Source organism: Sporisorium graminicola, chromosome SGRAM_12 (assembly GCF_005498985.1).
Source record: "Sporisorium graminicola strain CBS 10092 chromosome SGRAM_12, whole genome shotgun sequence".
NCBI lineage: Eukaryota > Fungi > Basidiomycota > Ustilaginomycetes > Ustilaginales > Ustilaginaceae > Sporisorium > Sporisorium graminicola.
Window position 1 is genome coordinate 1,156,765 of NC_043722.1, and position 25,595 is coordinate 1,182,359.

The window sequence follows — 25,595 nt, forward strand, 5'->3', positions numbered from 1 at the left end:
GTCAGAGCTGCAACGCCTGGTCCTCGTGGATCGTCTGGGTGGCGTCCAACGACGTGGTTGGCGACGTGACGTCCGTGACGGCCTCTGCCGATTTCGGCTGGGCGGATGGGTCCGGTGCGTCCGTGTGCGAGCCGCCGGCGCTGCTGGCCACACTGGTGCCCCTGCTCCTCGCGCCCCCCGCTGCCGCACCCACCCCCGCACCTGCATCATCACCAATCGAATGCTCCCCAATAACATACCTCAGTATATCACTCAGACACACAATCCCCACGAGCTTGCCCCTACTCTTGCGCACCGGATCGCCCTTCTCGAGCCGCTCCTCGAGCGCTGCCCTCGGATCGTTGATGAACGCGAGCCGGTCGTTCTTCTCGCGCTGCTTCTCCTCCTCGACCAAATCGTCGACGTAGCTGTCCAGCTCCTCGAGTGGCGCCGTCTTGTCCGCGCCCAAAGTGTCGCTCTTGAGCGGGATCGGCTCGGGCTCCAGAATCAGCATCCTATGCACCCTCCGCTTGCGCAGAAGCGCAAAGATCGACGCAAGCGAGTCGTCAGGCGAACACGTCCACACGCCCGCGAAATCGGGAGGCCGCCGCTCGAGCGCTTGCCGGATCGTTAGGTCCAGAGACGTGTATGCTCCCGTGCGGACGAGCGTGATAACGTCGACGGTCTCGTACAGATCGACGACGTTGCCATCCTCGTCGAGAATGGGCACGGCCGAGATACCGCGTTCGGAAAACATGTGGACTACGTCGAATACGGTCGTGTCGAGCGTCGCTGTTGCGATAGGCGCGTACGGGTTTGTCGACGCTGCTTCTGCTGCATCTGTTTCCGCTGTAGCAGCAGCAGCGGCGCCATTGCGCGATGCCGATGCCGGAGCACTAGAAGCATCCGATTCGTGGCGCGTTGCATCCTCTGCGGCAGTAGTGTCGGGAGACAGCTCGCTCATGTTGAGACTCTGACCGTGCTCCGTTTTAAGGATACCCGGCTCGCTTGCGTCGGATCCCCGGTGCGATGTGCCGCTCGAAGTGCTCCCACGCGCCGCTTTGTAGTACTGGCAGTAGGTACCAATGTTGAGCTGCCGCAAGCTCCTCCAGAGCGCCGACGTCTCTCTGCAGTTCATGGCGATAAACTTGAGAACACGATACTGCGTCAAGACGGACACGACGGTCTCCATGCCCGTCTGCTCGTCGTAGTCCAACAGCGGCAGACGACGTGCGTGCGTCTTGATGAGCAGCTGACAGGCGTCGAACAGCGGTCTCAGCGGATGGACGGACAGCAATGGAGGAGGGGGCACGTTGAGCGCCTGTTCGATGTCACGGAGACGTTCCAGGCGGAACTTTTCGACATCTTCGGCGGCGGAATCGTAGCTGGAGTGGTGATAGTAGTATTGGATGAGGTGAATGATGTCATTGACGGTGAGCATGCCCGCAAAGCCAGAAAGCTGGTGTGCTTTGTCGGATGTACTCTTTGTTGACTTTGCGTCTGACGTAGTCTTAGGACTGACTCGGCCTTCTGGTTGTGTTGGATCTTTGCTATCTTGGACTTGAGCTGATGGTTGAGGTTGTTGTCGCTCTGCGTCTTGGCTGGAAGAGTTACCGAGGAGTTCATGCGGTGTCGACTGCCAGAGGGGAGCAGACACTACGCCAGCCTGCCACATGACCTCGAGCGCCGGCTTGACGACGAGCTTGGTGTCTAGCACGATGAGACGGAAACTGACGGGAAGTACGTCGTAGCTGCTGCGCCCACGGAGAAAGTCGCGAATGGAGCGCAGAGCGAGTATATGTTTGTCCTTTGGCCTGCTGCTCCTCTCGCGTTCTCTGTGTACTCGAGAAGCGAGGCCTGTGCGTGAGGAACTAGCAAGGGATGCCGACGCTCCTGGGATGTCGACGCCCCAACCGGTGCCAGTGTGTGAGGCGACAGTGGAGGGCAGGGAGCTGCCTGAAGCCACTCTAGACCTTGAAACGTCCATGATAAGACTTATCGCGGAAGTGCGCTTTGAAGAGTAGGTCGACGCGAGGATGCGTTTCGAGCGGCGTTACGGTTGACTGGCGATAGTCACGAGCTTAGAGTAGATGTCATTCGCCGGAGACGGTCCTGGTGGGGAATGACGAACGATTGAGGCCACCTAGAGGTGTGTGAGTGCTGGTACTTGGGCAGAAGGTCTTTAGATGAAACAAGCCAATAGAGCCAGGCAAGGGGAGCGGTGATAGATAAGTCGAGGCTCGACACCAAGTGATCCAGTGATAGCCCTCGTCGTTTGGCAAAAGCTGGCTTACGAGCCTGGTTGATGTGCCAATAGGGAACGATGAGTATCAGGTCGAGTCCAATTATGCTCGGAGCGTGGCGCTTTCGATACAGCTGTGTTGATGAATAGGGTCGGGATTGCTGAAGGAGAGAAAGTGATCATGAGTAAAGAAGCGTTATCGTGGTTGTGCGGTATGCAGTGAGTGCAACTTGACTTTGCCTGCCCGTGCGCTCTTTCTCCGCTTCCCGAGTTGCGTGACTGTGTGTGTGCATACAGTAAGTGCGGAGACGGCGTGAGCAGAGGTTTTTATGGCAAAAGTGTGAGATCTTTGTTTCCCGACATAGCGGACTTCGTTCGTCGGCCTCTTTGAGCGAGTTGCCAAAAGCATGGCTGGTATTTTGCATGTGACAGGTGGAATACCCACGTGAGTTGTTGACGAGCACAATGAGGTCACTCACTCGTTGGCTTGTACGTGCTGCGATGCCATCCAAGCTTGCATTCGACTCTGGTCGACTGGCACGTGCTTTTGTATCGCTGCGAGCGCGCTTCGGTGTCTAATTGTCATGCGACTCTTCTCTCCGCCTGTGTTCGACTCGCAGTCCGACTTGGGATTGACGTCAAGGCTGTAGTTTCCCCCGTGCCAACGGCCTGTTGAATAGGACCTAGGTCTCGTGGTCGACTGTCTGATACGAGATTCACCTCGAGGTGAGACCCGCCGGGACTGTGGACGGTCGTGTGGTGTCAGTGCATGTACTGCGTTGCCCCGGAGTCTGGCTCGCTTCGTTGTCCGCAGTAGTCCAGTGCAAAAACGGCAGCGGGTGAATTCGAGTCTAGTCCATATACGCCGCCGCTCTCTTCTAGCCAGATGCATCTTCACAGATAACTACAAGCTATCCCTTCCGCCACCAACCGCATAGTCTCTCCGAGCCAGACAGCAAATTCAAAGATGACCGACTCTACGGTAGCAAACAACGTCTCAAACGGGGCCTCTTCCGCCTACGCATCCATCACCAGCTCTGCCCAGCGAGTGCTACCTGTAGCTTCCACCATCGTCTCTGAAGCTACGGGCTTTGCTGCACTCTCGGAAACCTACAGCGACGCTCCGACTGCCCAACCGGAGCATCCTGGTGCTTCTTCCACAGTGCCGTCTGACGATCCATCGTCATCCACAGACCAGCCGGACGCATCCGTGTTGGCACGTGACGACACGCAGGAAGAACTTGAGCGCGGACCGTCCTCGTCGGAGCGTCCACAGCAGAGCCAAAGCCATATCGGAACCGAATCAGACATCCCCACCACCGGTGGTGCCGGCACCACTGCTTCACCAGATGACGACGTGAAAGATGCCCTCGCGAAGGAGGGCCAGAAGCACGGGGGTGCGTCACAAGCAGCCGTCGGGGTGGATTACTCGGATCAGCCTTGCCCCACCGCCGACGCTCGCAGGGAAACCCCGACCAGCAAACCTGCCGAGGGTAAAACTCAGTTCGATAGCAGAGAGCAACAGCTCCATGGTTCCAGCGAGAACAGCAGCGCTAGCAGCGATCCCAGGTCTGAATCCACGGCTGCCACTTCTGCCCCCCAAGACGCAGAGAGCGGCACATCAAAGGGCTCCAGTCTGAAGGACAAGTTGAAAGGCCAGGCGAAGGTGGTTGCTGGCAAGATCACACGCAACGAAGAGAAGGTGGAACAGGGTAAGCTGCTCAAAGCTGGAGGGGGAGCTGCTGTTGATGTATAAGTTTGTTCATCTCTGAATACCCCTCGTGCTCGACATGTACCATAAATGCGATGCTCTTATATCCCTTCGCTGCGATCAATACCACATACACGACTTTCTTTCCTCGCCCGAAACAAGTAGCAGAGACGATGAAGAGGAGCAACTGTATGAGTGTGTACTATGTCGCTGTGTCCGGTTTAGTACTTCCATCTCGTGATTGTCGCCCGAGATTTGAGAAGAGAAACTCTGAGGAAGGCTAAGCTTACACCGCTTCCCGCGTTATCCGCGTCTGCATTCCGACCCAAAAATGCTCCACATAACTTAGCAGCTACATGGTCTTCTTCTCACTTTTGCCGTCACTCACACCATCTTCTCCACCGACCTCCATTCATCCTCCATCGACGTTATCAACCTCGAGATTCAGCAGTAGCCGCAATGTCCGACACTGCGGCGAAAGACTGGCAGCCGGTGCCCATCTCGCTGGACCCGATCTTCCGTCTGTCGTGCCCCGTCGAGAAGGCGCACGTTGTGGGTGACTCGGGCGAAGGCTTGCGCAAGATCGTCCCCATCTCGGCAGGTGGCACCATGACATCCACCACCGTCCGCGCATTCGACGGTGCAGTGGGCATGCCAGGAGGAAGCGACTACTTCCGCACCGACCGGTTCGGTAAGACCCGGCTAGACGCACGCTATTTCTTCCAGCTCAAGAGCGGTCGTGAGTATCCCCCACCTCAACCCAACCTTACAATACCACCAACCATCTCGCCCGCCCATACTGACAACGGATGCTTTTGATGCTGTGTGAGCATGCAGATAACCTCTTCTTCCAGTCTTCCGGCATCCGCTTTGTTCCGGAAACGTACGAGGATCAGACTGCGAAGGAGAAGCTACTGGCGGGGCAAGACCTCGATCCAAACTTGTACTACTTCCGGTTGAAGCTCATCCTGGAATGCGACAATCCCGACCCGCAGGTTCAGGATATTGTCAACAAGATCGTCATCGCTAGCGCTGTAAGGCACCCGGACAGAGTCGTGTACCAGGCTTACGTTGTTCAGTGAAAGCTACCACGCACGCCAATAGAAAGTGACAAAACAAAGTATGTTTGTGTGAATTGCACGAAGAGCGCTCGCTGTGCTCGAGGCGGCGACAATCACTCAAGACCGCCAGGCATCTTGGCGGTCACAGTCTTCCTACCACCTCTCCTCTTCGCCGGCGAACTGGCCTCCGCCGCTTCAGGCTCGACACTGCTGAGCCTGCTCGACCTTCTCACCACCGGTTTCCCACCACTCCTCCCTGTCGCTGCTGTCGCGGTCCTCCTACCCACCCTCTTTGCCGGCGACCTACTCCCTGCTCCCTCATCATCACCCACCTCGCTGATCGTATAGATCGTACTCGCCCCCTCATTAGCCTGACTACCTCCTCCATTGACACTATCCATCTCGGCCGTCGCCGCTCGTGTGCGTCTCGCGATCGGCGCTGCGTCGTTGGTGACACTCACATCCGAGCGCGAGTGCTGTTCCAGATTCGACAATGTGAGCGGTTTGCGATTCGCAGAGCTGGTGGAGCGCGTCAGTCGGTTGCTGTCCCCAGCGAGCGATACGTCCGACCGGCTCTTGGACAGCTTCGGTCCCGTTCCCGTGCCTGCTGCCGCCTGAGCAGCAGAAGAGTCGTCGTGGCTGCCGAGATTCGCACCGGTGCGCGAGCGCGTCAGTTTGGAGGCAGGCGTAGCAGAAGCCGTCTTGCGTGTCCTTCGCTTCATCGGAGGCTCCGGCGAGTCGAGCAACTCTTGCAGACCCTTGTCATCGGCGGCTTCGTCGTCTTGTGTTTCCTTCCACCCGCGTCGTCCAGGAACAAGACGTCCAATGCTCACATCCGCCCCAGCAGCCTTGCTCGGCTTGGCATGTGTGATCTGAACAAACGTGTCGTCGCCGTGGTCTTCGTGTGCTGCGCCATCCTCGGTCTGGTGCTCGGCTTCGTCCAGATCGCTCTCGTCCGAAAGGCTAGCTCGGGACTCTTCACGTGCCAAACGACTCTTCTTGCCATGCTGCGACACGAGGCCAAGCGCACCGGGCAGCTTGGTGCGGCCGACATTGCTGCTGCTAAGGGAAGGCGAGCTGCGCATCGAGCTGGACGAAGCGGCGAACGGAGATGTGTTGGCGGGCTGGAAGCCACGTGGGCTAGATTGGTAGGGCGAGCGGGAATCGGATGCCACTGAGGCAGCACCACCGCTGCCGATTGCGGGACGTGTCAGCTTAGGAAGACCTGAGAAGGGGCTGCTGGAAGTGAGACTGGGCTGGTTTCTCCACGGTGACGGCGCCTGCGCTGGCTGGCTAGGCGATGCAGGTACGTTGCTCGAACCCTTGACTCCGTCAACCGGTTTGGACACCAGTACTGCTGAGCCGTCAACGTCTTCACCAGCTGCCTCGTCCATGGCCTCGTCGGTTGACTCCGATGGTGTAGTGTTAGACCTCTGGCCGCTGAGCGCATTCTTGGCGAGAAACCCGATCATGGCGGCAGGATGCTGTGGTGTCGAACCGCTCCGACTGGACGTCGCGTTGGGAGAAGCAGCGGCGGAAGCGGTACCGCTCAACAGAGAGGTTTTGGTGGGCGTGCTTGGGGCCGATGGAGAAGCAGAGGCACGGACGACAGCCGACAAGATGGCCGCCTGCGTGGATGGAGTATGCGTGTTCGAGCGTCGTGTCGCAGGCGAGGCGCTGAGCGGTGTTGGTGCCAAATGGGAGCGATCCGCTGATTCGAGAACGGCCGCTTTGCCATTTGCACCGTTAGTCACCGTGCCGTTGACGACAGTGTCCTCCTCTTGCATCTCTGCGCCACCGCTAATTTCGATGGATTCCTCGATGCGCAGGAGCTCTTTTTGCACTTCGGGCAAAATGGCTCTGGCTCCGGCAATCATGCGCTTTCGCTGCTCCATCATCTTGCTCCTCTGCTGCATGTCCTTGGCTGTTGCGTGACCTTGACTGACGTCCGGTCCAAGTCTACGGTCGAGTCCGACAGCGTCCATGTACCTACCCTGGCTGATGTATCGAACGATGAGCACGTCGGCGGCAACGTAACTCCATGTCGCTGTCATGGCAGCTGGAGGCGACAAGACAAAGCTCTCGAGCGCCACTTCTTCTTCCGGGTCGAGACTGCAAGCGAGCAGGTTCTCAATGGCGGAAGAGCGCGGTGGTGCAAAGCAGTGTTCGAGCACCTTGAAGATGAGTCTAGCACGGACGGAGACGCGTTGTTGCTCGTCATCCTGAATGGTGGATGTGATGGCGCGAATCTCAGACAGCGAACGTGCCGGGCCGGACACGAAGCAGAGTGCTTGGATCCGCATCTCGATCTCTTGAAGGAAAGGTTCCGAACCAGGAGATGAGGATGTGACCTGGTTCGAAGTGCGCAGGAAGCGAAGGAGGAGCTTGGCGCGAGCCACCTCGGAGCGCTGTTCGGTTTGCGAGGGGAGAAAGAGAGTGCGAACAATCTTGGGGATGAAGTCGGCTACGGCCAGCAATGGAACAGCTTGGTCATACTGATCGTTGTCGAGAAGCCAGTAGCCTTGCATGGCATCGGTAAATTGAGGCAGCACAACATAGGTGTCGGCGAAGCGTTCTGCAGCCGATGAGGCGCCGTCATGAGGTAGGCTTTCCCGCTGCGAGTAGAAATCCAAGTCGAGCAGAAGATAGTAGACGAGCGAAAGCTGCTTTAGATAGTCGAGCGAAGTCTCGGCAAAGATGGCTGTGAGCAGTTGCGAAAGCTGGTGGTCTGAACGTGGAGGATAGAGCGACGTGTCGACCGTGGCAAAGGCGAGCAGCTCGTCAAAAAAGAGACTCTGGCCAAAGACAACGCTCCTGCGCTCAGCGATGAATGCGGCGCGTTCGACAGACCATACGGATTCGATGGGAGCTGTCGAGGTGAAGATGGGTAGGATGTCGGCGGCGAGGGCAGCTGCCTCTTGGTCGAGGTGGTTGTTGGCCGCCTGCATGAGTTGGGTGGGTGCGCCTGTATCGTTGACCGGAATCGACATGGTGGACAGGTCGACTTGAGCACGACAGACTGTGATCCAAGTCTGACTTTGCTGCAACGATCGATGTCGAGAAGGTCACGGTGGATCCGATGGAGAGAGAGAAGCAACCGCGATTTTCGAAACACCAAAATTGGGATCTTCTGAACAAACAGCACAGCGCACGCTCCCAATCCACATCCAAGCCTAAATCGGCCTTCCCGCAAACGCGTCTCTTGGCTTGCTTTTCTAACAGTCGGAATTCCCGATGCGATTCACACAAATATGCACGAACCTTGCGTAAAATCTCAACGGCTCAGCCGACATTGTGTCCGATCTCACCGATTTCATTCGCAGTCTGTCGTTCGGTCTCTCGCTCTCTTTCTCTCGCCTCTGAACCGGATCCAGGGTCTCATCTCGCTCACTCTTCTTCCTTCCCTTTCCTGTCATCACCACCCCATCCGCGCCTGACACACCACCGTCACTCGTCTTCCGACTGCTATTTTGTGGTGCTTTTATCCTGCCTTGATACACTCCTTTAGCTGCTACAAGCTATCACCCACATCCAGCAGCGGCTGAGCCGGAATCAACAGGTGCGAACGACATCTCTGGTCGTCGTTCCACCCGTGTTGCTCCTCCTCCTTCTTCGCCGCTATGGAGCCGGCTCCCGTCTTTCGTACACCTCGCAAGAGGGTAGCGTACTACTACGACCATGACGTCGGCAACTTCAGCTACGGCCTTGGTCACCCTATGAAGCCGCACCGCATGCGCATGACGCACAATCTTGTCACCAACTACGGCCTGCACAAAAAGATGGACATCCTCCGTCCCAAACGAGCCACCCGCGACCAGATGACCCGCTTCCATACTGACGAGTATGTCGATTTCCTCCACCGTGTCACTCCCGAATCGGTCCACGAGCTCACCAACGAAGGCACTCGCTACCTCATCGGCGAGGATTGTCCCGCGTTTGACGGCCTGTATGAGTTTTGTTCCATCTCGGCGGGTGGCTCGCTCGCTGCTGCTACACGCCTCAACTCAGGAGAATCGGACGTCGCAATCAATTGGGCGGGTGGCTTGCATCACGCCAAGAAGAGGGAGGCGAGTGGATTCTGTTACGTCAACGACATTGTGCTTGCCATCCTCGAGCTTTTGCGTGTCCACCTCCGCGTTCTCTACATCGACATTGACATTCACCACGGCGACGGTGTCGAAGAAGCATTCTACACTACTGATCGGGTCATGACGGCGAGCTTCCACAAGTTTGGTGACTTCTTCCCCGGCACCGGTGACGTGCGCGATATCGGCCTGAAGAAAGGCAAAAACTACTGCGTCAATGTACCCCTCCGCGACGGCATCGGCGATCTGGAGTTCGGAAACATCTTCCGTCCCGTCATCTCTCACATCATGGAATGGTATCGACCCGGTGCGGTGGTGCTTCAGTGTGGTGCCGATTCGCTCGCCGGTGACAAGCTCGGCTGCTTCAACCTCTCGATGCGCGGCCACGCCGAATGCGTTGCCTTCATGCAGACCTTTGACGTGCCTCTCATCACGCTTGGCGGAGGAGGATATACGGTGCGCAACGTAGCTCGCACATGGACGTACGAAACGGGTCTACTCGTGGGGCAGAAGCTCGACGAGGATCTGCCGTTCAACGACTACATCCAGTACTTTGGTCCCGAATACAAGCTCGAAGTGCCGCCGACGTCGATGGACAACCTCAACACGCGCGAATATCTCGACAACCTTCGCACCAAGGTGATTGACAATCTTCGCAATCTGCCCTCGGCGCCTGGTGTGCAGATGCAAGAGACGCCGCGCACCACGCTCAACCCGGCTGATGTCGAGGTGTCGGACGATGAGGACTCGGATCTGGACGAGAGGATCTCGCAGCGGCTGCGCGATGCGCACGTGCAGCGATGGGACGACGAGCTGTCTGGCGACGAAGCCGAAGCGGACGGCGAAGGGCTCGAATCGGCGTGGGCTGCAGCTGCCAGCAGAAGATCGAGCAGTGCATCCAACGGCAAGAGGAGGCCGGGCATCATGGACCCGCTCAAGCCGTACGAACACGATCTGGGGCTCAAGTACATCTCTCAAAACGGCGCTGGAGCGGCAAAAGGCAATGGCAGAGCCAAGAGGACCTTCTTCGCCGCGCGTGCTGCCAAGCCGGTGCTGGCCGACCTGCATCTGGACGAAGACGAGGACGAAGACGACCAGGACCATCGTCATCATCTCAACAGCAGGATAGGTGCGCGAAGTGGTCGCACGAGGGCCTACTTCGCTTCCAATGACGCCTCGACGGGTGTACCTGGCGACGCGACGCCTTTGAGCGACATCGAGATGGGCTCACCGGCGCTGTCTGCAGCTGCAGTCGGGTCAACCAACGGCCATTCGAGAGCAAATGGCCGTACCAGGTGAACGGCCATCTCAGAGGCTGTGTGAGCTTCTCTCATTGTTGTATTTGTAATCTGTCATCGATCCCTGTTCTTCACTTTCACTGTTCTTCTGTGTCTTTGAATGATCCCGTGAGAAAGAGAGATGCAAGGTGGAAGTGTGACGTGCAATTGATTGCGGAGAAGCGGCTGTAGTTTTAGTGTTACATAGGTGGAGAGGTTCCAGCGGTCAAGCCTCGGCTGTGGCGCCCAAGCTGAAGTTTGCTGCGTGTTCGTCGAACGCGCGCTCGAGCGCCGAGTATTCGCGCAACAGTGGATGCGCGGCATTGACCTTCTTGAGCTGCTGCAGATACTCCTGCACTGCCGGTGATGCGGGCGAGGTATGTGTCTCGACGACGGCCCTGTTGGCTAGGATCTGGGCATTGTTTGGGTCCAGGGCAGCGGCGTCATCGAGCTGCTTCTTTGCGCCCTGCCAGTCGGCGTTGGCAGCCAGGGCGGTGGCTTTGCCGATGAGCGAGGGCACCGCGTTGACCGTGCCTGCAGCGGAGGGGTTTTGCGCCAGCTCGTCGTAGACGTAGAAAGCTTGCTGGGTCGAACGTCCTCCCTTGGCGAGACCGATCCACGCCTCAATGAGCTGGATGAGCAGCGAGTCGTCTGCCCACGCGCGTGCGGCGAGGTACTCCTTCTCGGCCAGATCGAGTCGGTGGATGGAGAGCAGGATATGTACGCCCAGCGCGACGCATTCGATCTCTTGGCTGCTGCTGCTACCGGATCCGACACCGAGCGTGTTAAGCGCCTCCTCTGCATCGCCATCGAGGAACAGCGCGGTGGCAGCAGCACATCGGATAGTCTGCCCCTGGTCTTCGCCAACGACGGCGTGGTCGAGCAGTTCGGTGAGGTTGACAATCTCGCGCGACATGGCATCCGTGTCATCCTGGGCCTGTGCCTGCACAAAGCGCGCCAGTGCCTGGATGGCTTGTACTTGTGGCTCCGAGGTCAGCGAAGAGAGCAGCGAGAGGGCAGAGGCAGGGTCAGAGGGGGAGCGCGCGAGATGCGATCGTGCAGCGTACAGCAATGATGAGACTGAAGCTGGATCCGAAGAGCGTGCATTCGAGGTGGATGAGAGCGCAAGGTCGATGCAGCCCTGGTAGGCGCCTTGGTAGAAGAGCGATTGGATTTGGAACAGGGCCGACTCCATGTTGGCGAGAGCGGTGAAAGGGACAGGGAAGCAGTAATGGATGAAGAAGGCCAGGAAGAATCGACAAGTTGTAATATACTAAAAGTGTTGTGCTGGAGCATTCACAGTCTCGCTTGCGCACAGACACGGCACGGCGCGGCTGTCTCGTGCGACAAAATCCGGTTGCTCACCTCCACAACCCTTTGCTTGCACTGGAACACCCACCTTGCTCATGAACATACCCGACAAGGAACAACGATGGCCAACACGGTGACCGCCTCTGCCACCGGGACAAGCTCCGAAGAGCAGCTGCAGCACGATATGGCGCTAGCAAGCAAAGTGGCTCGCGCTGCCGCTTCAGCATCGACCAGCAGTGGCTCGGGAGTTCGCCTTGTTTACTCTACGAGATCCTGCTGGCCCTTTGCTGCCGGCTCCTCCTCCTCCTCTGCTGAGAGCAGAACGCTCGACATTGCCGTACTGGACTCGTCGTTCAACCCTCCGTCACGAGCACATCTTGCACTGCTCTTGTCGCAACCCATCCTGGCCGATCAGAAGCGCTGCTACGACGGCCACCTGTTACTCTTCTCCACCCAGAATGCGGACAAGGGAGCGGGCAAGCCAGGAGATGCGTCGCTTTCGCAACGTGTCGAGATGATGACGCTCATGGCAAAGGACGTCGAACGCATACAGGCTGCCTCGGGCCACCGTGCGAATGTCGCTGTGGGGTTGGTGGACAAGCCGCTCATCTTTGCCAAATCTACACTCACCTGGGATCTGCTCAAGCAGCAGCAGCAGCAAGGAGAAGAAACCGAGCCACGGCTCCATTGGGTGGTGGGCTTCGACACCCTCTACCGCGTCTTCCAGCTCAAATACTATCCGTCCCTGCAAGCGTTTCAGCAGCAGTGTTCGCAGTTCTTCGAGCGAGAAGGTACCACTTTCGTCTGTGCTCGACGCGACCCTTTGTCTTATCCTCAACTGATAAATGCACAGACCGGAGAACAGGATGCCAAAGTACAAGCGCGGAAGGAGGAAGACAAGCTGCTCGCTTCGGAGAATGTTGCTGCCTGGGTGCAACGAGGCTCGATCGGCATGCTCGATATCGACGCGGATCAAGCCACGCTCAGTTCGACCAAAATTAGAGCTCTGCTCAAGGACACGAGCATAGAGAAGGACGACAAGAAGCAACAGTTGAAGGCGTTGGTGCCGCCTTCGTTGGTCGAGTACCTGGTCGAGTCGGGCATCTATGGTCAAGACGAGCATGGTGTGCAAGGATAGAATGCGGGAAGAAGGATTGTTAGAGTTTCAGAGAAACGCGCTTTTCTTGTTGCGACTCGACTTTGCGGGAAGGGCGACTACGCGTAAATGAACTGCTTTCTCTAAACGCCGAATCGCCACCAGCTTGGACCCTTCTTGCTCGTAGCTTGTCACCTTCCTCGTCGTCCTTGCAACCACCATCTCTCATCGGTCCTTGTTGGACCAACACCATGCGCGTCTGCATTGCATCGTAGTTTCACTGCCACGCACTGCACAGCATGATCGGCGTGTATGCGCAGCAGCAGCAACAACACCTCGGCAACCTGAGCAGTCCAGCTGCGCCTCACCCTTTACTCGCACCGACACACCCTGGGATCTCCTCTGGCGCAAACATGGATCTATCTAATCACTTTGATTCAGGCGCTCATCATCATCATCAGCAGCAGCAGCAGCAGCAGCAGCAGTACCCGTACCAGCAACACTCGTCGCCTGCTGGACCAAGTGGCACATCTCGAAATAGCAAGAGCGATGCAAATCCTGCGATGGGGGGAAGCCACTTTCTCCCCCACCAAGCCTTTTCTTCGCCTACCAACAATGCATATCCCGAATCGACGCTCGCCGCTGTAGAAGCCACTCGAGCACGCTTCTTTGCGCAGCAGTCTGGCGGTGGCAACACCAACCTCGGCAATGGAAGTCGCTCCGCACCTCGCTCGCGACCCACGGTCACCGGATCCACACTCATCCCGCGCGCTTCCGCTACAGACGGTCGCCAACGCGCGCACAAAGCGCACGTCCTCTCCAGCTCATCCTCCACCTCGTATCGTCAATCCTTCTTCGACCGCTGTCAGCGCGCAATGGACAACTCGCGCGCCGCACAACGGCATCAGCGCATCACGGCGTTCCGCAAGGGAGCCGACGCATTCACACGCGGCCTCTTTTCCGACGACATGGATGTCGAAGACGACGATTCGATGCCTGCGTCGTCTTCGCCCACGCCCATGCCGCCGTCGAGTCAGGAACGAGAGGAAGACGACGAGCTGACGCGCCACCGCATCATTGCCGAATACTCCAGGCTGAAACGCATCTACGAGCTCAAGGGCCATCTGGAGATCGGGTGGATCGATCCGGATCAGCTGAGCTGGCTCGAGAGCGAGGTGAAACAGCAGCAGCACGAGCAGCAGCAGCAGCAGCAGCAGCAAGAAGACGTCGATCCGTACTGGTTGGCGGATGACGAACAGCTCGAACAGCTGTGGATCGAGTCCTTGCAGCTGTCTCAGCAACAGCAGCAGCCAGGAGGAGAAGGCGCAAGCGAGATGGTCCAAGACGAGCAGGGTCGGGCCGACGAGTTTGACGATGCGGCGTTCGAGGAGGAGCTGGCCAGGCTGCCTGTCTGAGGCGAGCCGGCGCGATAACCGTGGCGATCTTGTCGAGCAGTCACACACGTTCAGCGCCAATATACCCCACGAATTTCCATCCTGACCGGTCGCACATGCTGCTCTGCTCACGCTTCGGTGCAGAGGCAGAGACACGACTGCTGCGTAGATCGCGCACACATCCCAACATTGTGCTGCTGTGCCCCTCGACACGACAACATAGCCTGGTTCGGTGAAAATGTACATTGCATTGCGCAGCCTTCACAGCGGATCTACAGCGAAGAAGATATGAGCACAAAAACAGTGAAAGCCCCAGAACGGAGATACGAACGTGTGCATACAACAAGAGTTGAAACGGTGTCGTCGGGCTATCCTCCTCCCCTTTTGAACGTCTTACGCCGACGCAGCCTCGACGACACCCTCGGGCAACTTGCCGCCGCGCGTAGCAGCAATGCTGTCAATGATGCTCGTGATGCTGGTCTGCCACTGGACGAGCCTCTGCTCCAACTGCTGCCACTGCTGCTTGCCAAACTGACGGTGGGTCGACTTGTACACCCTAAACGCGTCGTTCACCTGGCTGAGCTTGCCGCTGACCAGACCGGCACGGATGACGTCGATGACCCACACCTCGACCTCGCTCTCGTCGATCTTGAGCGTCTGGGCGATGCTCGAGTAGCCCACGTCAGCCGAGATGCTGAGCGCGCACAGGTCGGCCAAGTCGAGCAGACGGATCTTGTGGAGCAGCTCGTCGTGCGAGAGCGAGAGGCGCGAGAGTTCCTGCGGGTGCGAGGCGGCAAAGGACTGGAAGTCGGCGGTGGAGCCGCCAACAAAGATCTTGAGCAGCTCAAAGGTGGGGCTGGAGGATGACTTGAGGTCGAGAACCGCCTTGATGTGGAACAAATCCTCGAATTCGTACAGCTTGGGCAGGCGGAGCGCCGCTGCCACAGTGCGCTCAGCGGCGTCCTTGTTGGAATCGTTAGCGGGCAGAGTCGAGATGTAGCGCAGGTGCAACAGCAGGAACTGGTACGCCTTGGACGTCTGGCCGTGCTCCTTCTCCGCGCCCTCCAACGCCTTGGCCACCGCCTCGAGGCACGCAGCCTTGTCGGCTTCCGATACATGCCACTGTGCCAGCCACTGGGGCAAGGCGGTGAGCGACGAGGTGAGGTAGTCCAAGTCGTCATTGGCCGCAGCCAGGGTGAGCAGAGCGTTGAACACCTGCAGACGCAACGCCGACGAAGCCTCGAGCGAGTTGAACAGGTTCGAGAGGATGCGATACCTCACGTTGTTCTTGTCGACGCCACTAGACTCTTTCGAGATGGCAGCGATCAACGTAGGTACCAAGGAAGACTGCTGTTGGGTAGCAGAGACGAGCGAAAAGATCAAATTGTACACACCCTCGAGCTCGCGATCGCTTCCCTCGCCGAGCGTGCTGATCTCGGAAACGAGTTGCTGGACAGTCTGTTGCTTCTTGCCTGCGTCCGAGGTGGAAGCGGCTTCAGCTTCGGTGGAAGCAGCGGGTTCGGCATCGAGAGCAAGCTGCTGGAAGCGAGAGATAAAGTCGTTGCGCGATGCTTCGGGTTGGGAGCGCGAGAGGAAAGCAGAAACTTCGACGATCTGCTCCTCGAAAGTGCCCTCGGCAAGAACGGTGACGAGGTCTCCGGCCGACATGGTGGTGGTGGTGGTGGTCAAGGTGCGGATTGTAACGGAAAGGGACGGCAAGCTGTTGGAATCACCTGTTGTGCAGCAAAGGAAGCGGAGTGCGGTCCAAGTGAGAAGTAGAGACGATTCGGACAGCAACTACCGACAAGGTGATGATGGTGATGGTGATGGTGATGATGACGGAGGTGATGTTTGATCGCGACCAGACATGTGAACAGCCTCAAGCCAAGCCGAATTTTTTCTCGCTTTGTGCTGTTCGTTCTGCCTGAGAGAAACGCGCTTCCTTGCTTGCTTTCTCTTGAACGGCAGAAGCGCAGAGTCTTCTTCTCTTGTCTCTGGCCAAATTGCATTTTCTGCGTTTCTTCCACCCGGCCGAAAAACAACACCACTTCATTCAGGGTTCAACGCTTCGCTGCCGCTGCTGCTGCTGTTACTGCTGCTACCGCTTCTCCTCTCCGCTCTCAGACCACCCTGTTGGAACGCCTCCTATCTATCCTCGTCATTGTCATCTACCCCTCATTTGTGATTTCAGACAAAATGTCATCGCTATGGATCATCAACAAGGCAGGCGGCCTCATCTACCAATCCGAGCACTTCATTCACCCTAACGCCGCATCCATGCCCAACAACGGCCGTCTGTCGTCCAACGAATACCTCGTTCTGGCAGGTACCTTGCACGGCATCCATGCCATCACAGCCAAACTCAATCCGGTACCTAATCGGAAATGCAGCGGAATCGAGAGCTTGGATTCGGATCATTTCACCATTCGCGTGATGGTCACTTCGACAGGTAAGCCTCTGCCCTCGTCCAAAGCTGTCTTTTCTTCGGTAGAAACGTGGGGCTGACAGAATGGTGGTTTGATTTGAGCAGGAACCAAGTTTGTATTGGTTACTTCTCCCGCGCATCCGAATCCGGCTGGCGTGCTGCATCGGTGCTACGAGGCATACGCGGATCACGTCATGAAAAACCCTTTCTACACACCAGAGATGCCAGTCAGGATCGAAACGTTCGACAAGGCCATCGAGACACTGGTCAAGGCATGAGCTCCCCGTCTTCGACCATCGTTGTTGGCAGCAAACCGATACCCGCTCGCTCAACGCAGCACTTTTCCACACCTTCATTTGTACTTGTACTTTCCTATCGCACAATCGCACACACTCTCTCTCATCGACACAGTTGACTTTTGATTCGTCTCTAATCCTTGAGAAGCGTACAAGGGCGCAGAATCTTCTTCAACGCAGCGGGTTTGCTATTTGGAGCAATGGCCAAGCAAGTCGGCACGTTCTCCGGCTGTTCCACCCATAGATAATGCTGTGGAAACTCTTCCTCCTCTTGCCCTTCACCCTGTTCCTTCGCCGCTTCGTACGCTTTCCTCGCTTCTGTAAGCTTCGTCGACAGCTGGAGCAGGTCCATCTTCGCTTTGCCTGAAGCCGGGGTTTGGAGCACGACTTTGTGCATCGATGCCAAATTTGACGCTGAGATGTATTGTTGAGTGTGCGCGGAAGAGAGCGAGACTTGGATGGCGCTGATGGCTGCGTGCGCGGACTGCGCCATCCACGGGCCTTTGGGCCATGACAGCGTGGACGGTGAGCCGCCGTCGACGATGAGTTGCATCACTAGCGGCGCCGGCGCGCTTATGGAGGAAGCGGCGGGTGGTGGTTGGGCGGCGGTGCTGGACATGGGTCGACAAGAGAGAGTTGAGCTGCTGAAGCGTAGGGATGGTAGCAGGCGTAGTGACATTCGATTGACATTAGGATGATGGTCGGCGAGATGGATGTAGTTGGTGGTGTGCTTCTCTCCACTTTTTTTCTGGCTGAAAAAGGTGTTGGTCTCGACACTCACACTTGAAACAAGAGGCGGAACTTGACGTGTCCTCCTCGGTTTGCTTGCTTGCTCACCCTCCTCTTGGGCACCACACCATCTACAATACCTCTTCCGCTTCATCATCTCGGCGAGTTCGGCTGCAGAAGATGCCGCCGAGATGGCTTCCGTCGGGTTCTTGGCTGTCCCTTACCGCTGCAGGCCGATTCCGCTCAAATCAAGTAGCGTCTTTCCTCGTCCCCCGGCTGCACGATAACAGATCTCCCAGGCGCTCCACCGGCACCTCCAGGCACGTCGCATCATCCTCTCGACCATCACCACCTTGTCCCACACACATCCGCAGCAATAACTCACATCCAGCCTCCACGCCTACCCCAACCAGCCCTAGCGCCGATACGATCTTCGCGCTGGCCACCGGCGCCGGTCGAGCCGGAGTAGCCATCATCCGCATCTCCGGCCCCTCCTCCCCCCTCATCTATACACACCTCTGCCTCACCTCCCGCCTTACACCCTACACACGCCTGCCCCCGCCGCACAAGCTCGTACTCCGCAACATCCACCACCCTTCCACGCACGAGCTGCTCGACGCTGGGGCCGGGGTGATCTATTTCCCCGCGGGGAGGAGCTACACGGGCGAAGCGTCGCTCGAGCTGCACGTGCACGGTGGTGCTGCTACTGTCGCTGCTGTACTCGATGCACTTGGGGAGGTGCAGGGCGTGAGGATGGCTGAGGCGGGCGAATTCACGCGGCGTGCGTTTGAGGGGGGTCGGATGGATCTGGCGGAAGCGGAGGCGCTGGGGGGGTTGGTGGCGGCGGAGACGGCGGTGCAGAGGCGCGTGGCGTTGCAGGGCGCGCAGGGGCTTCAGGGGAGGAGGTTTGAGGAGATGCGCCGCGTGCTATTGGATGCCATGGCGATGGTCGAGGCGCTGATTGATTTTTCGGACGAAGACGGGGTCGAGGAGGGGACGTGGCAGGCGGCCACGAGGTCAGTGGATCAGCTGGCGACTCTTCTGCGGTCTGAACTCGGGGTATCATTCAGCGCAGAGCGAGCGGGAGAGCAGGTTGGGGTCAAGACACAGGTACGGCACGTCGGAGAGATCTTGACAACAGGTATACGACTCGCGATCTACGGCCCTCCCAACGCAGGCAAAAGCTCGCTGCTCAATCGACTCGCCGATCGCAACGCCGCCATCGTCAGCGACATCCCCGGCACCACCCGCGACGTTCTCCAAGTCCACCTGGACCTAGCCGGCTACAAAGTCATCGTCTACGATACCGCCGGGATACGCGACGTCCCCCAAACGCCGACGTCTCTGGACGAGATTGAGAGAATCGGCATCCAACGCGCCAAAGACGTCGTCGCCGCAGCGGATCTCGCGCTCCTCGTCACCCCCTCCTCCTCGACCCGCCCTTTGGACATCCTCCGACCGGACAGCTACACCGCCGACGACCCGGATCTGGTCTTCTACAACAAGTCTGATCTCCTTCCCTCCCCAGCCCCTCCTCTCCCGTCCAGCCCGAAGCAGCGCACCTGGCGCGGCAGCGTCAAGACAAACACCGGCCTGCCGAGCCTCATCACCGACCTGGCCGCGCTCATCTCGCGCAAGTACGCACTCGACACTGCCGAGCCCGCGCTCATCACCCAGTCCCGCCACCGCGCGCTGCTGCTGCAATGTCTGGCGCACATCGACGCGTTCCAGCACTCCGCCAAAGGCGGCCACGACGTCGATCTGGTACTGGCAGCAGAGCATTTGCGGTGCGCTGCGAAGCAGATCGGGAGAATCACAGGCAGAGATGTGAGTCCGGACGAGATTCTCGGAAGCATCTTCTCGACGTTCTGTATTGGTAAGTGATTAGCACAGCTTGGGCGATGCGGAAAAGAATCTATAGATCAGATGGAACTGTATAATACAAAAGTTAGGGCCGGAGTCTAAGTGTTCTGCGGCTGATTGATCACCGGCGACGAGCGAAGATTCGACGAGTGCAGGGGGTGGTTCATTGGCGAGACGTCTCGCGTCCTACTCGGCACGTCCGGCGCCAACGGGCTTCGGGCCGTCGAGCGGTACGGAATAGGTGTCGATTCTGGCGGCTGTGCGGAAAGCAAGTGGCGCGGCATCGCATCTGCTTCGCTGCCGCCGTCGCTGACCTCGACTGCGCGAGTAGGCACAGCTGGCGTGATGGCACCCGATGTCCTGATATCATCCAAACCGCGCGCGATGTCCGGTACCATCTCGGTCCGCAGGAAACTCGCCTCCCCGACCATGATCCTGCACAACTCCAACAAGCGCTCCAGCGAGGTGACGATCTCTTCGAGCAGCGCGTGCTCGGCGAGAATGAAAAACATGGCGTAGTCGAGCGACTTCTTGATCGCTGTAGCTGGCGTGTCAGCGGACAGCCTCTGAGGCGGGTCCCTGCTGGGTGACGCGCTTCGCGAACCGTTCATGGGACTGTACGACTGGATCGAGTGCAGCCCCACGTGTTTGCGGTGTCGCCTTCTCACATTAACGAGAATGTTGCTCTGATTGAGACTGTCGAGAGCGTGGAAAGCATCGGGCATGCCGGTCCGATCGCGCGCAAAGTGAGGCGATTGCTCGGCGCCTTTGACCATCAGCTGCAGCTGCTCAGCCACAGCCTCGGTGAGCTCCTCCAACGCCAGTCGCGGACTCGGCAGACACTGTGGTAGCGGCGCTCGGGTCTGCAAAGCTTGGCCGGTGGTCCACAGCACCAGCAGCACCGAGGCGATGAGGCTCTGTCGCAGTTCGAGCACATTGACAACCGCATGCTGCCTGACCGACCGCAGACCGTGCTCTCGACACCGCCGCAAGCCTATGAGCAGTTCGTGGATGATCTCGAGATGATCGAGCAGTTCGGATAACACCCTGGTGCGTTTGGGTTTCAGGCTGACCTCCATCGACATGATGTCGACCAGGCCACGTGCTTGGCTGATGCGCTTCTCGATGCCGATCTCGAGCTTTGCGAACGCTGCATTCGACTTGTGCGACCACGTGAGTCCGCCAGACAGCATCTGGCGAGAGAGGCTCAAGTACAGAGACTGGAGCTGCGACGTGATCGAGGAGATCTTGTGCACCAGCTCGACGTGAGCGTGGATGGGCCAGATAAAGAGGTTAACCAGCAACGCTGCCACGATACCAAAGAAGATCATGTAGCCTCTGTTCCACGCGACGTAGACTACACTCTCGCTGCCGCCCTCCTGCGGGATCAAAGCCACAATGGGTAGCGTCAGGCCCATGACGATTCCCACTCCTTGCAACTGTGTGAAGAGCATTAGATACGAGGGCGGAATCGTTGCTACCGTCAGCAGGAAAGCTAACGCGTAGGGGTTACCTCGGCTGACTTCGCTGACGACGAGGCCAAGGATACTGCCTGAGATGGTTCCCAGAATCCTGAAGAGCGAAGTGCGGACACTCGCACCAGTGGAAGTTTCGAGGCAGAAGAGATACGAGATGGCCATCCATTGACCGCGCTTGTCGAGCCACCACTGCTTTCCTTCGCCGGGAGCGAGCCAGGCAGGCAGAGTCAAGAGTACGACGCCAGCGGTAAGTTTGATGCCAAACTTGATGTGTCGACTGTGACGAAGCATCTCAACTGTGTCAGACAGCCTGAATCGGTACCGAAGAACGCGACGAGTGTTAAATAAGCTGCGTACGGCTCGGTACCTGGCTCCGATCCACATTCGTACACTGTCGATGCTGTTGCTGACTCGAGACGGCGTCCTTTCGAGCTTGGATGATGCGGTCAACAACTCGTTGGAACCGTTGTCGAAGTAATCGACCTCGTCCAATTGCGCCTCGGAAGTGGGCGAGGGGGGTTCGTCTTCGTGCAGTAGTGCGTCGACACGCTCGTCGTCGAAGGCGAATCCTTCGCCCTGGCCTATGCTTGTGCGTCCAAGCCAGTAGCGCCACTTTGCTGCTGGCATACGGAGCTTCCTATGCGGATTTCTCTCCCAAGTCCTAGCGACACTGAGTGCAACCTTGAGGCACGAGTCGACCAGCAAGGCGACTTCGAGCAACGAGATCATGAGTAAAGAAATCCGGTATGAATCGTTGCGAAAGAGGTGGTCAAGTCCCGCTGGTTCTTGAGCTGGCGTAGACAGCTGGGGAGTATCAAGTTGGGTACCCATGTCGGATGTCAGGGCGCCGTCTTGATCTGAGACATGGTCGCTGCGCGCGGTCTGCACCACCTCGGTACGCGAGCTTTTGATGGCGTCGCTGAGTGCCGACTTGAATGAGCGAATGGAAGCGCGCAGATGTGCTCGCTGCTGAGACAAGGTGAAGTGAGGATCCGCAAGATCCATGACATGGCCAGGATCCTCTTTGAGAGTGCGAGGAGACGAGTGAGTCTTGCCCAGCTTTTCGGCTCCTGCCATTTTGCTCATGCAATGACACAGGCAAGAGAGGGACATGATGATGTCGGTGCTAAAACCTCGGATGGCCCCTTGAAAGTCGAACGCTGATGGCTCAGACGTGTTGAAAGCAGGGGTATCGGTCGGCCGGTCCGATCCATTCGTCGGTTCGTCCGCTGAGGAGGCGTCCTGAAGGCATACAAGACCGCACGAAAACCAGCCACGGATGTCCCGGAGGATGGCAAGAAAGGGCTGCAGCTGTCCAATGGGCACGCGTGCAAACGACAGCTCGTAAACGGCGGCGTCCAGATTAAATTCCAGTCGGTTTTGCAGCACTTGGACTTGGTCCTTGAACCTGCGAAACGTCGGCGTCTGCGTTGAGGATGCTGCATTGCCGGCTGCGTCTCTCGAGACTGTGCGCTCTAAGAAAAAGTCGTCGACGGCCATGGTGGTGAGTCGTTGGGTTGCATCGAGAAGATCACAAAACTGAACGATCGAGGTGTGGCGTGCTGTGCGAGGAAAGATGATGAAGTTGCAGAAGACACCGACGATCATAGCCACCAGAGGCGGGTAGAAGTTGTCGAAAAAGATACGTGCGCTGATCACAGTGTACTGAGATGTCAGCTCCCATAACGTGCTAAAGACGACGGCTCGACATGCACTCTTGAGGCGTGGTGCATAGCTCGACAAGCATCCAGACGTGGAGCAGAGCAACATGAGCACGCACACGCCGATGGCTCTCGATTTGGCCGAAGCGTATGCCTCTACGCCATCGTCGTCGATCCAGATGCATCCGCAGACGGCAAGAAAGGCGATGCCCGTGCCTGCCGCAACAAAGAGTATCGTGATGACGGATCGCTCCAAATATGCTCCTGCTGGTGAAGGCGAGGGAAAGAAGAACAGGATAAAATGGATGTACGAGAAGAAAGGACTGGGAGACATCCATCTGCTCAGTTGTTGATCCAGCACAAAGGGTGTGAGGAGCAGCGCACCGACGACGGCTGGCGCCACGAGCCGTGTGCGTGGCCAGGCTTGCTGAGCCCACGCCGTCAAGCGACCCAGCCAGTCGCTACTCTGACCCGCGCTCGCGTACGTGCCATTTTTCTTCTCCATCGGCGAGTTCTTGCCATGTAAGGTCCATGGAGAGATGCCCTAAGCTAGCAAATCCATCATCTTAGGTTGGATGAGATGAAGCGATGACTCTGGTCGAATGGATGTTCCTGCTGCGTTGTATGCTTCGACGTACACGTCAAGTCGTCAAACCGACGTGTTGGAGGTGATGTGAATATGTACGATGTTGCCGCTGAAGTTTGTGGGGCCTTGGGAGGAGGAAAGGCTCAGCCTTGTCGAGTTGGTGTGCCTGTTGAGAAGGATGGCTGAAACGGTCAGCGAAGCCACTTTCTGGAAAGCCAAAAGTTGGTGGTTTCCACATTTCACCTTTTCCGGAGCTCGGCAGCTGCACTTTTTTGGCTCGGCAATGGGTGCGTGCCGCGGCCCAGCCAGCCAGGCAACCCGTCATCTCTTCATACTGTATCTAATCTTTTGTGACGTGAGTTCGGCCCGATTCACTCGGCACGGCCGGCAGCTTTACCATGGACAAGCGGTCTGGCCGAGCTTGGGTCATGGCTGACTTGCCGAATCAGAGACGGCCCCGTCGCGCCTCAGCTCTCGCACAGGAAGCCGTGGATGCATTCCATGCAGTCAGGAAACATAACAGAGACGACCCGGCGTCTGATTTGGTCTTGCCAGCCCTCTCTCGTCGTCCTTCCAACACTGAAAGACCAGGCTTGCCTTTCGCAACTCTGTCCAGAGGGTATCTTACCTGTACATAAACCTTGCTCCAGTCGTTTCCACGTCACATCAAACAGAGCTGGACGGCTTTGCCTAGTGCGATGTTATTCTTGTCCACGGATCGGACCAGAGCCTTTCTGCCAAGACGTGCCACCATGCTGACAATGCCTTTCTCTTGATTGGTCGAGGTCGGATAACTTGCAAGAGAAGGCTGCACCATACAATAGAGTACAAACGTCACAGGTGCAGATGTGGATCACGATGCTGTCCGACCAATGTCGGACAGCTGTCATCAGCCGTTCCTGCAACTTCCAAGCCATACAGATAGAACCTGGCGAGAGACAGCAGCAATACGTCATGATCAAAGCGATGCACCTTCTTAGGAGGCTACTACGCGAGCCTGCTGCCGAGACCGGCAAAGTCTGGGCTCGACTAGTTTCAACGCAGAAGTGGATGCGTATACATTGGCAGCAGCGGCTTGCGGCTTGCGAGGGCAGCGGGGCGAACTGGCGATCTCGTGCTGCAGCTCGCGGGCTTGGAAGACGATCTCGGATCGCCGGTGAGCGTCCAAACGGAGGAACGAAGAAATCACACGCGACATGCACCCGAAGAGCATGTGATTATAGAAGGGGACATCACAAACACACGCACATCGGACCCTTGATGAAGCCACATTTTCGAACTCCGGCTGCTGTCACTACGGCCGTTCAAGCTTGAGCGACTGGTCCTGCTGTGTCGGGAAAAGCCGCACACAACAACCTCGGGAGTGTTTGTCCGCTTCGGGTGCATTGCGACCGGACCCCAGGAGGCGACTGCGCTCCTGCGCTTGGCTGTCGACCTTCCCGTGAAAGCCTGATGCTAATCAAGAGAACAAGAGCAAGAGCATGTTGCAGTGACCAAGATAACCGAGCATGACTTTGAGCCAGCTTAGGCGAGCGGGCCAGGGTCCAGCACGGACAAGCAGTAGCGTCGTGTTGTGGGTGTCCTTAGTGAGGTGGCTTTTCCCATTGCCCGCCGTCGATCCCGCTTGACCGTGCTCGCTTGAGCTAAGCTCGTTTGATGTGCTCGGCTCAGCGATACCGTGCTGTGCGATAATAGTACATGCAGTGCCGATCTTGGCTCTACGGCGCAGACGTACGTCAAGCGCAGATGCTAGTCGTTCCCGAGTTTAAAATGAAGCGTAAGCTCCAGAAAGGCAACCGTGAAAGAGGGGGGCTCTAGAGCAAGAGCCTGCGGTTCCACGTCGAAACGCGATATCAAACTTCCACTCCTGTTGTGACTGCTTGTCTTTGCGACACTGCGCTGCGTGAGGACGAGCATCGCTGTCGTCCGCATAGCGCGACTGTCCTCGGATCGACCAACACAAGTAAACTGATTACGTTGTGATGAAAGACATTGCGGGGCCCGCCATGGCGAGACGCCATGGTCACTTTGAGATTCTCGGTCCATGACCGACGCTCTGCTGGCTCAAAGGACTGTAATCCGGGTATAAGAGCTGGCTGCTTCGTATTCTCGACTGCCTTGCCCGCCTTTGTGTTTATCCGCAGACATTGTTTGTTGCTCTGTTGTTCGTGGTGGTTGTCAGCGGAAAGTGTTGGTCTCGGTTAACTCGCTTACCTCGCTTGGCAAGTCGATCTCTTGAGAAGGCAAAGAAAATTTGCTTGCCGTAGCGAGCTGCAGCACCACACCGCAACCGCACAGGCAACAAGCGACGAGCAGCAACATTGAGCCATCCTCTCTCTTGCAACGTCACAGCCGTAGGATTGCGTATTGTTTGTGCGCGACTTTCTGTGGCATAAATTTC

General features: G+C 57.7%; 12 protein-coding genes across 12 annotated transcripts; 6 read left to right on the forward strand and 6 right to left on the reverse strand.

Annotated features, from left to right (window-relative positions):
• Position 1: 1 nt before the first annotated feature.
• On the reverse strand, positions 2 to 1,966 carry EX895_001948 (uncharacterized protein; the record flags this gene model as incomplete). The annotated part of the gene is made up of 1 exon (XM_029882547.1): positions 2 to 1,966. One exon carries the CDS (start codon positions 1,964 to 1,966, stop codon positions 2 to 4), a length of 1,965 nt encoding a protein of 654 aa, XP_029741402.1.
• A 1,222-nt stretch (positions 1,967 to 3,188) lies between these two features.
• Positions 3,189 to 5,014, forward strand: EX895_001949 (uncharacterized protein; the record flags this gene model as incomplete). Its single annotated transcript, XM_029882548.1, has 3 exons — positions 3,189 to 3,933; positions 4,375 to 4,671; positions 4,770 to 5,014. 3 exons carry the CDS (start codon positions 3,189 to 3,191, stop codon positions 5,012 to 5,014), a joined length of 1,287 nt encoding a protein of 428 aa, XP_029741403.1.
• A 92-nt stretch (positions 5,015 to 5,106) lies between these two features.
• EX895_001950 (uncharacterized protein) lies at positions 5,107 to 7,983 on the reverse strand (the record flags this gene model as incomplete). The annotated part of the gene is made up of 1 exon (XM_029882549.1): positions 5,107 to 7,983. One exon carries the CDS (start codon positions 7,981 to 7,983, stop codon positions 5,107 to 5,109), a length of 2,877 nt encoding a protein of 958 aa, XP_029741404.1.
• A 630-nt stretch (positions 7,984 to 8,613) lies between these two features.
• EX895_001951 (uncharacterized protein) lies at positions 8,614 to 10,377 on the forward strand (the record flags this gene model as incomplete). Its single annotated transcript, XM_029882550.1, has 1 exon — positions 8,614 to 10,377. The coding sequence occupies one exon, from the start codon at positions 8,614 to 8,616 to the stop codon at positions 10,375 to 10,377; it is 1,764 nt and encodes a 587-aa protein (XP_029741405.1).
• A 204-nt stretch (positions 10,378 to 10,581) lies between these two features.
• EX895_001952 (uncharacterized protein) lies at positions 10,582 to 11,550 on the reverse strand (the record flags this gene model as incomplete). Its single annotated transcript, XM_029882551.1, has 1 exon — positions 10,582 to 11,550. The coding sequence occupies one exon, from the start codon at positions 11,548 to 11,550 to the stop codon at positions 10,582 to 10,584; it is 969 nt and encodes a 322-aa protein (XP_029741406.1).
• A 237-nt stretch (positions 11,551 to 11,787) lies between these two features.
• On the forward strand, positions 11,788 to 12,804 carry EX895_001953 (uncharacterized protein; the record flags this gene model as incomplete). The annotated part of the gene is made up of 1 exon (XM_029882552.1): positions 11,788 to 12,804. The coding sequence occupies one exon, from the start codon at positions 11,788 to 11,790 to the stop codon at positions 12,802 to 12,804; it is 1,017 nt and encodes a 338-aa protein (XP_029741407.1).
• A 257-nt stretch (positions 12,805 to 13,061) lies between these two features.
• EX895_001954 (uncharacterized protein) lies at positions 13,062 to 14,177 on the forward strand (the record flags this gene model as incomplete). The annotated part of the gene is made up of 1 exon (XM_029882553.1): positions 13,062 to 14,177. One exon carries the CDS (start codon positions 13,062 to 13,064, stop codon positions 14,175 to 14,177), a length of 1,116 nt encoding a protein of 371 aa, XP_029741408.1.
• Positions 14,178 to 14,549: 372 nt separating this feature from the next.
• Positions 14,550 to 15,824, reverse strand: EX895_001955 (uncharacterized protein; the record flags this gene model as incomplete). The annotated part of the gene is made up of 1 exon (XM_029882554.1): positions 14,550 to 15,824. One exon carries the CDS (start codon positions 15,822 to 15,824, stop codon positions 14,550 to 14,552), a length of 1,275 nt encoding a protein of 424 aa, XP_029741409.1.
• A 528-nt stretch (positions 15,825 to 16,352) lies between these two features.
• EX895_001956 (uncharacterized protein) lies at positions 16,353 to 16,859 on the forward strand (the record flags this gene model as incomplete). The annotated part of the gene is made up of 2 exons (XM_029882555.1): positions 16,353 to 16,605; positions 16,687 to 16,859. 2 exons carry the CDS (start codon positions 16,353 to 16,355, stop codon positions 16,857 to 16,859), a joined length of 426 nt encoding a protein of 141 aa, XP_029741410.1.
• Positions 16,860 to 17,010: 151 nt separating this feature from the next.
• Positions 17,011 to 17,496, reverse strand: EX895_001957 (uncharacterized protein; the record flags this gene model as incomplete). The annotated part of the gene is made up of 1 exon (XM_029882556.1): positions 17,011 to 17,496. One exon carries the CDS (start codon positions 17,494 to 17,496, stop codon positions 17,011 to 17,013), a length of 486 nt encoding a protein of 161 aa, XP_029741411.1.
• A 290-nt stretch (positions 17,497 to 17,786) lies between these two features.
• On the forward strand, positions 17,787 to 19,490 carry EX895_001958 (uncharacterized protein; the record flags this gene model as incomplete). Its single annotated transcript, XM_029882557.1, has 1 exon — positions 17,787 to 19,490. One exon carries the CDS (start codon positions 17,787 to 17,789, stop codon positions 19,488 to 19,490), a length of 1,704 nt encoding a protein of 567 aa, XP_029741412.1.
• A 77-nt stretch (positions 19,491 to 19,567) lies between these two features.
• On the reverse strand, positions 19,568 to 23,113 carry EX895_001959 (uncharacterized protein; the record flags this gene model as incomplete). Its single annotated transcript, XM_029882558.1, has 1 exon — positions 19,568 to 23,113. The coding sequence occupies one exon, from the start codon at positions 23,111 to 23,113 to the stop codon at positions 19,568 to 19,570; it is 3,546 nt and encodes a 1,181-aa protein (XP_029741413.1).
• Positions 23,114 to 25,595: the final 2,482 nt, after the last annotated feature.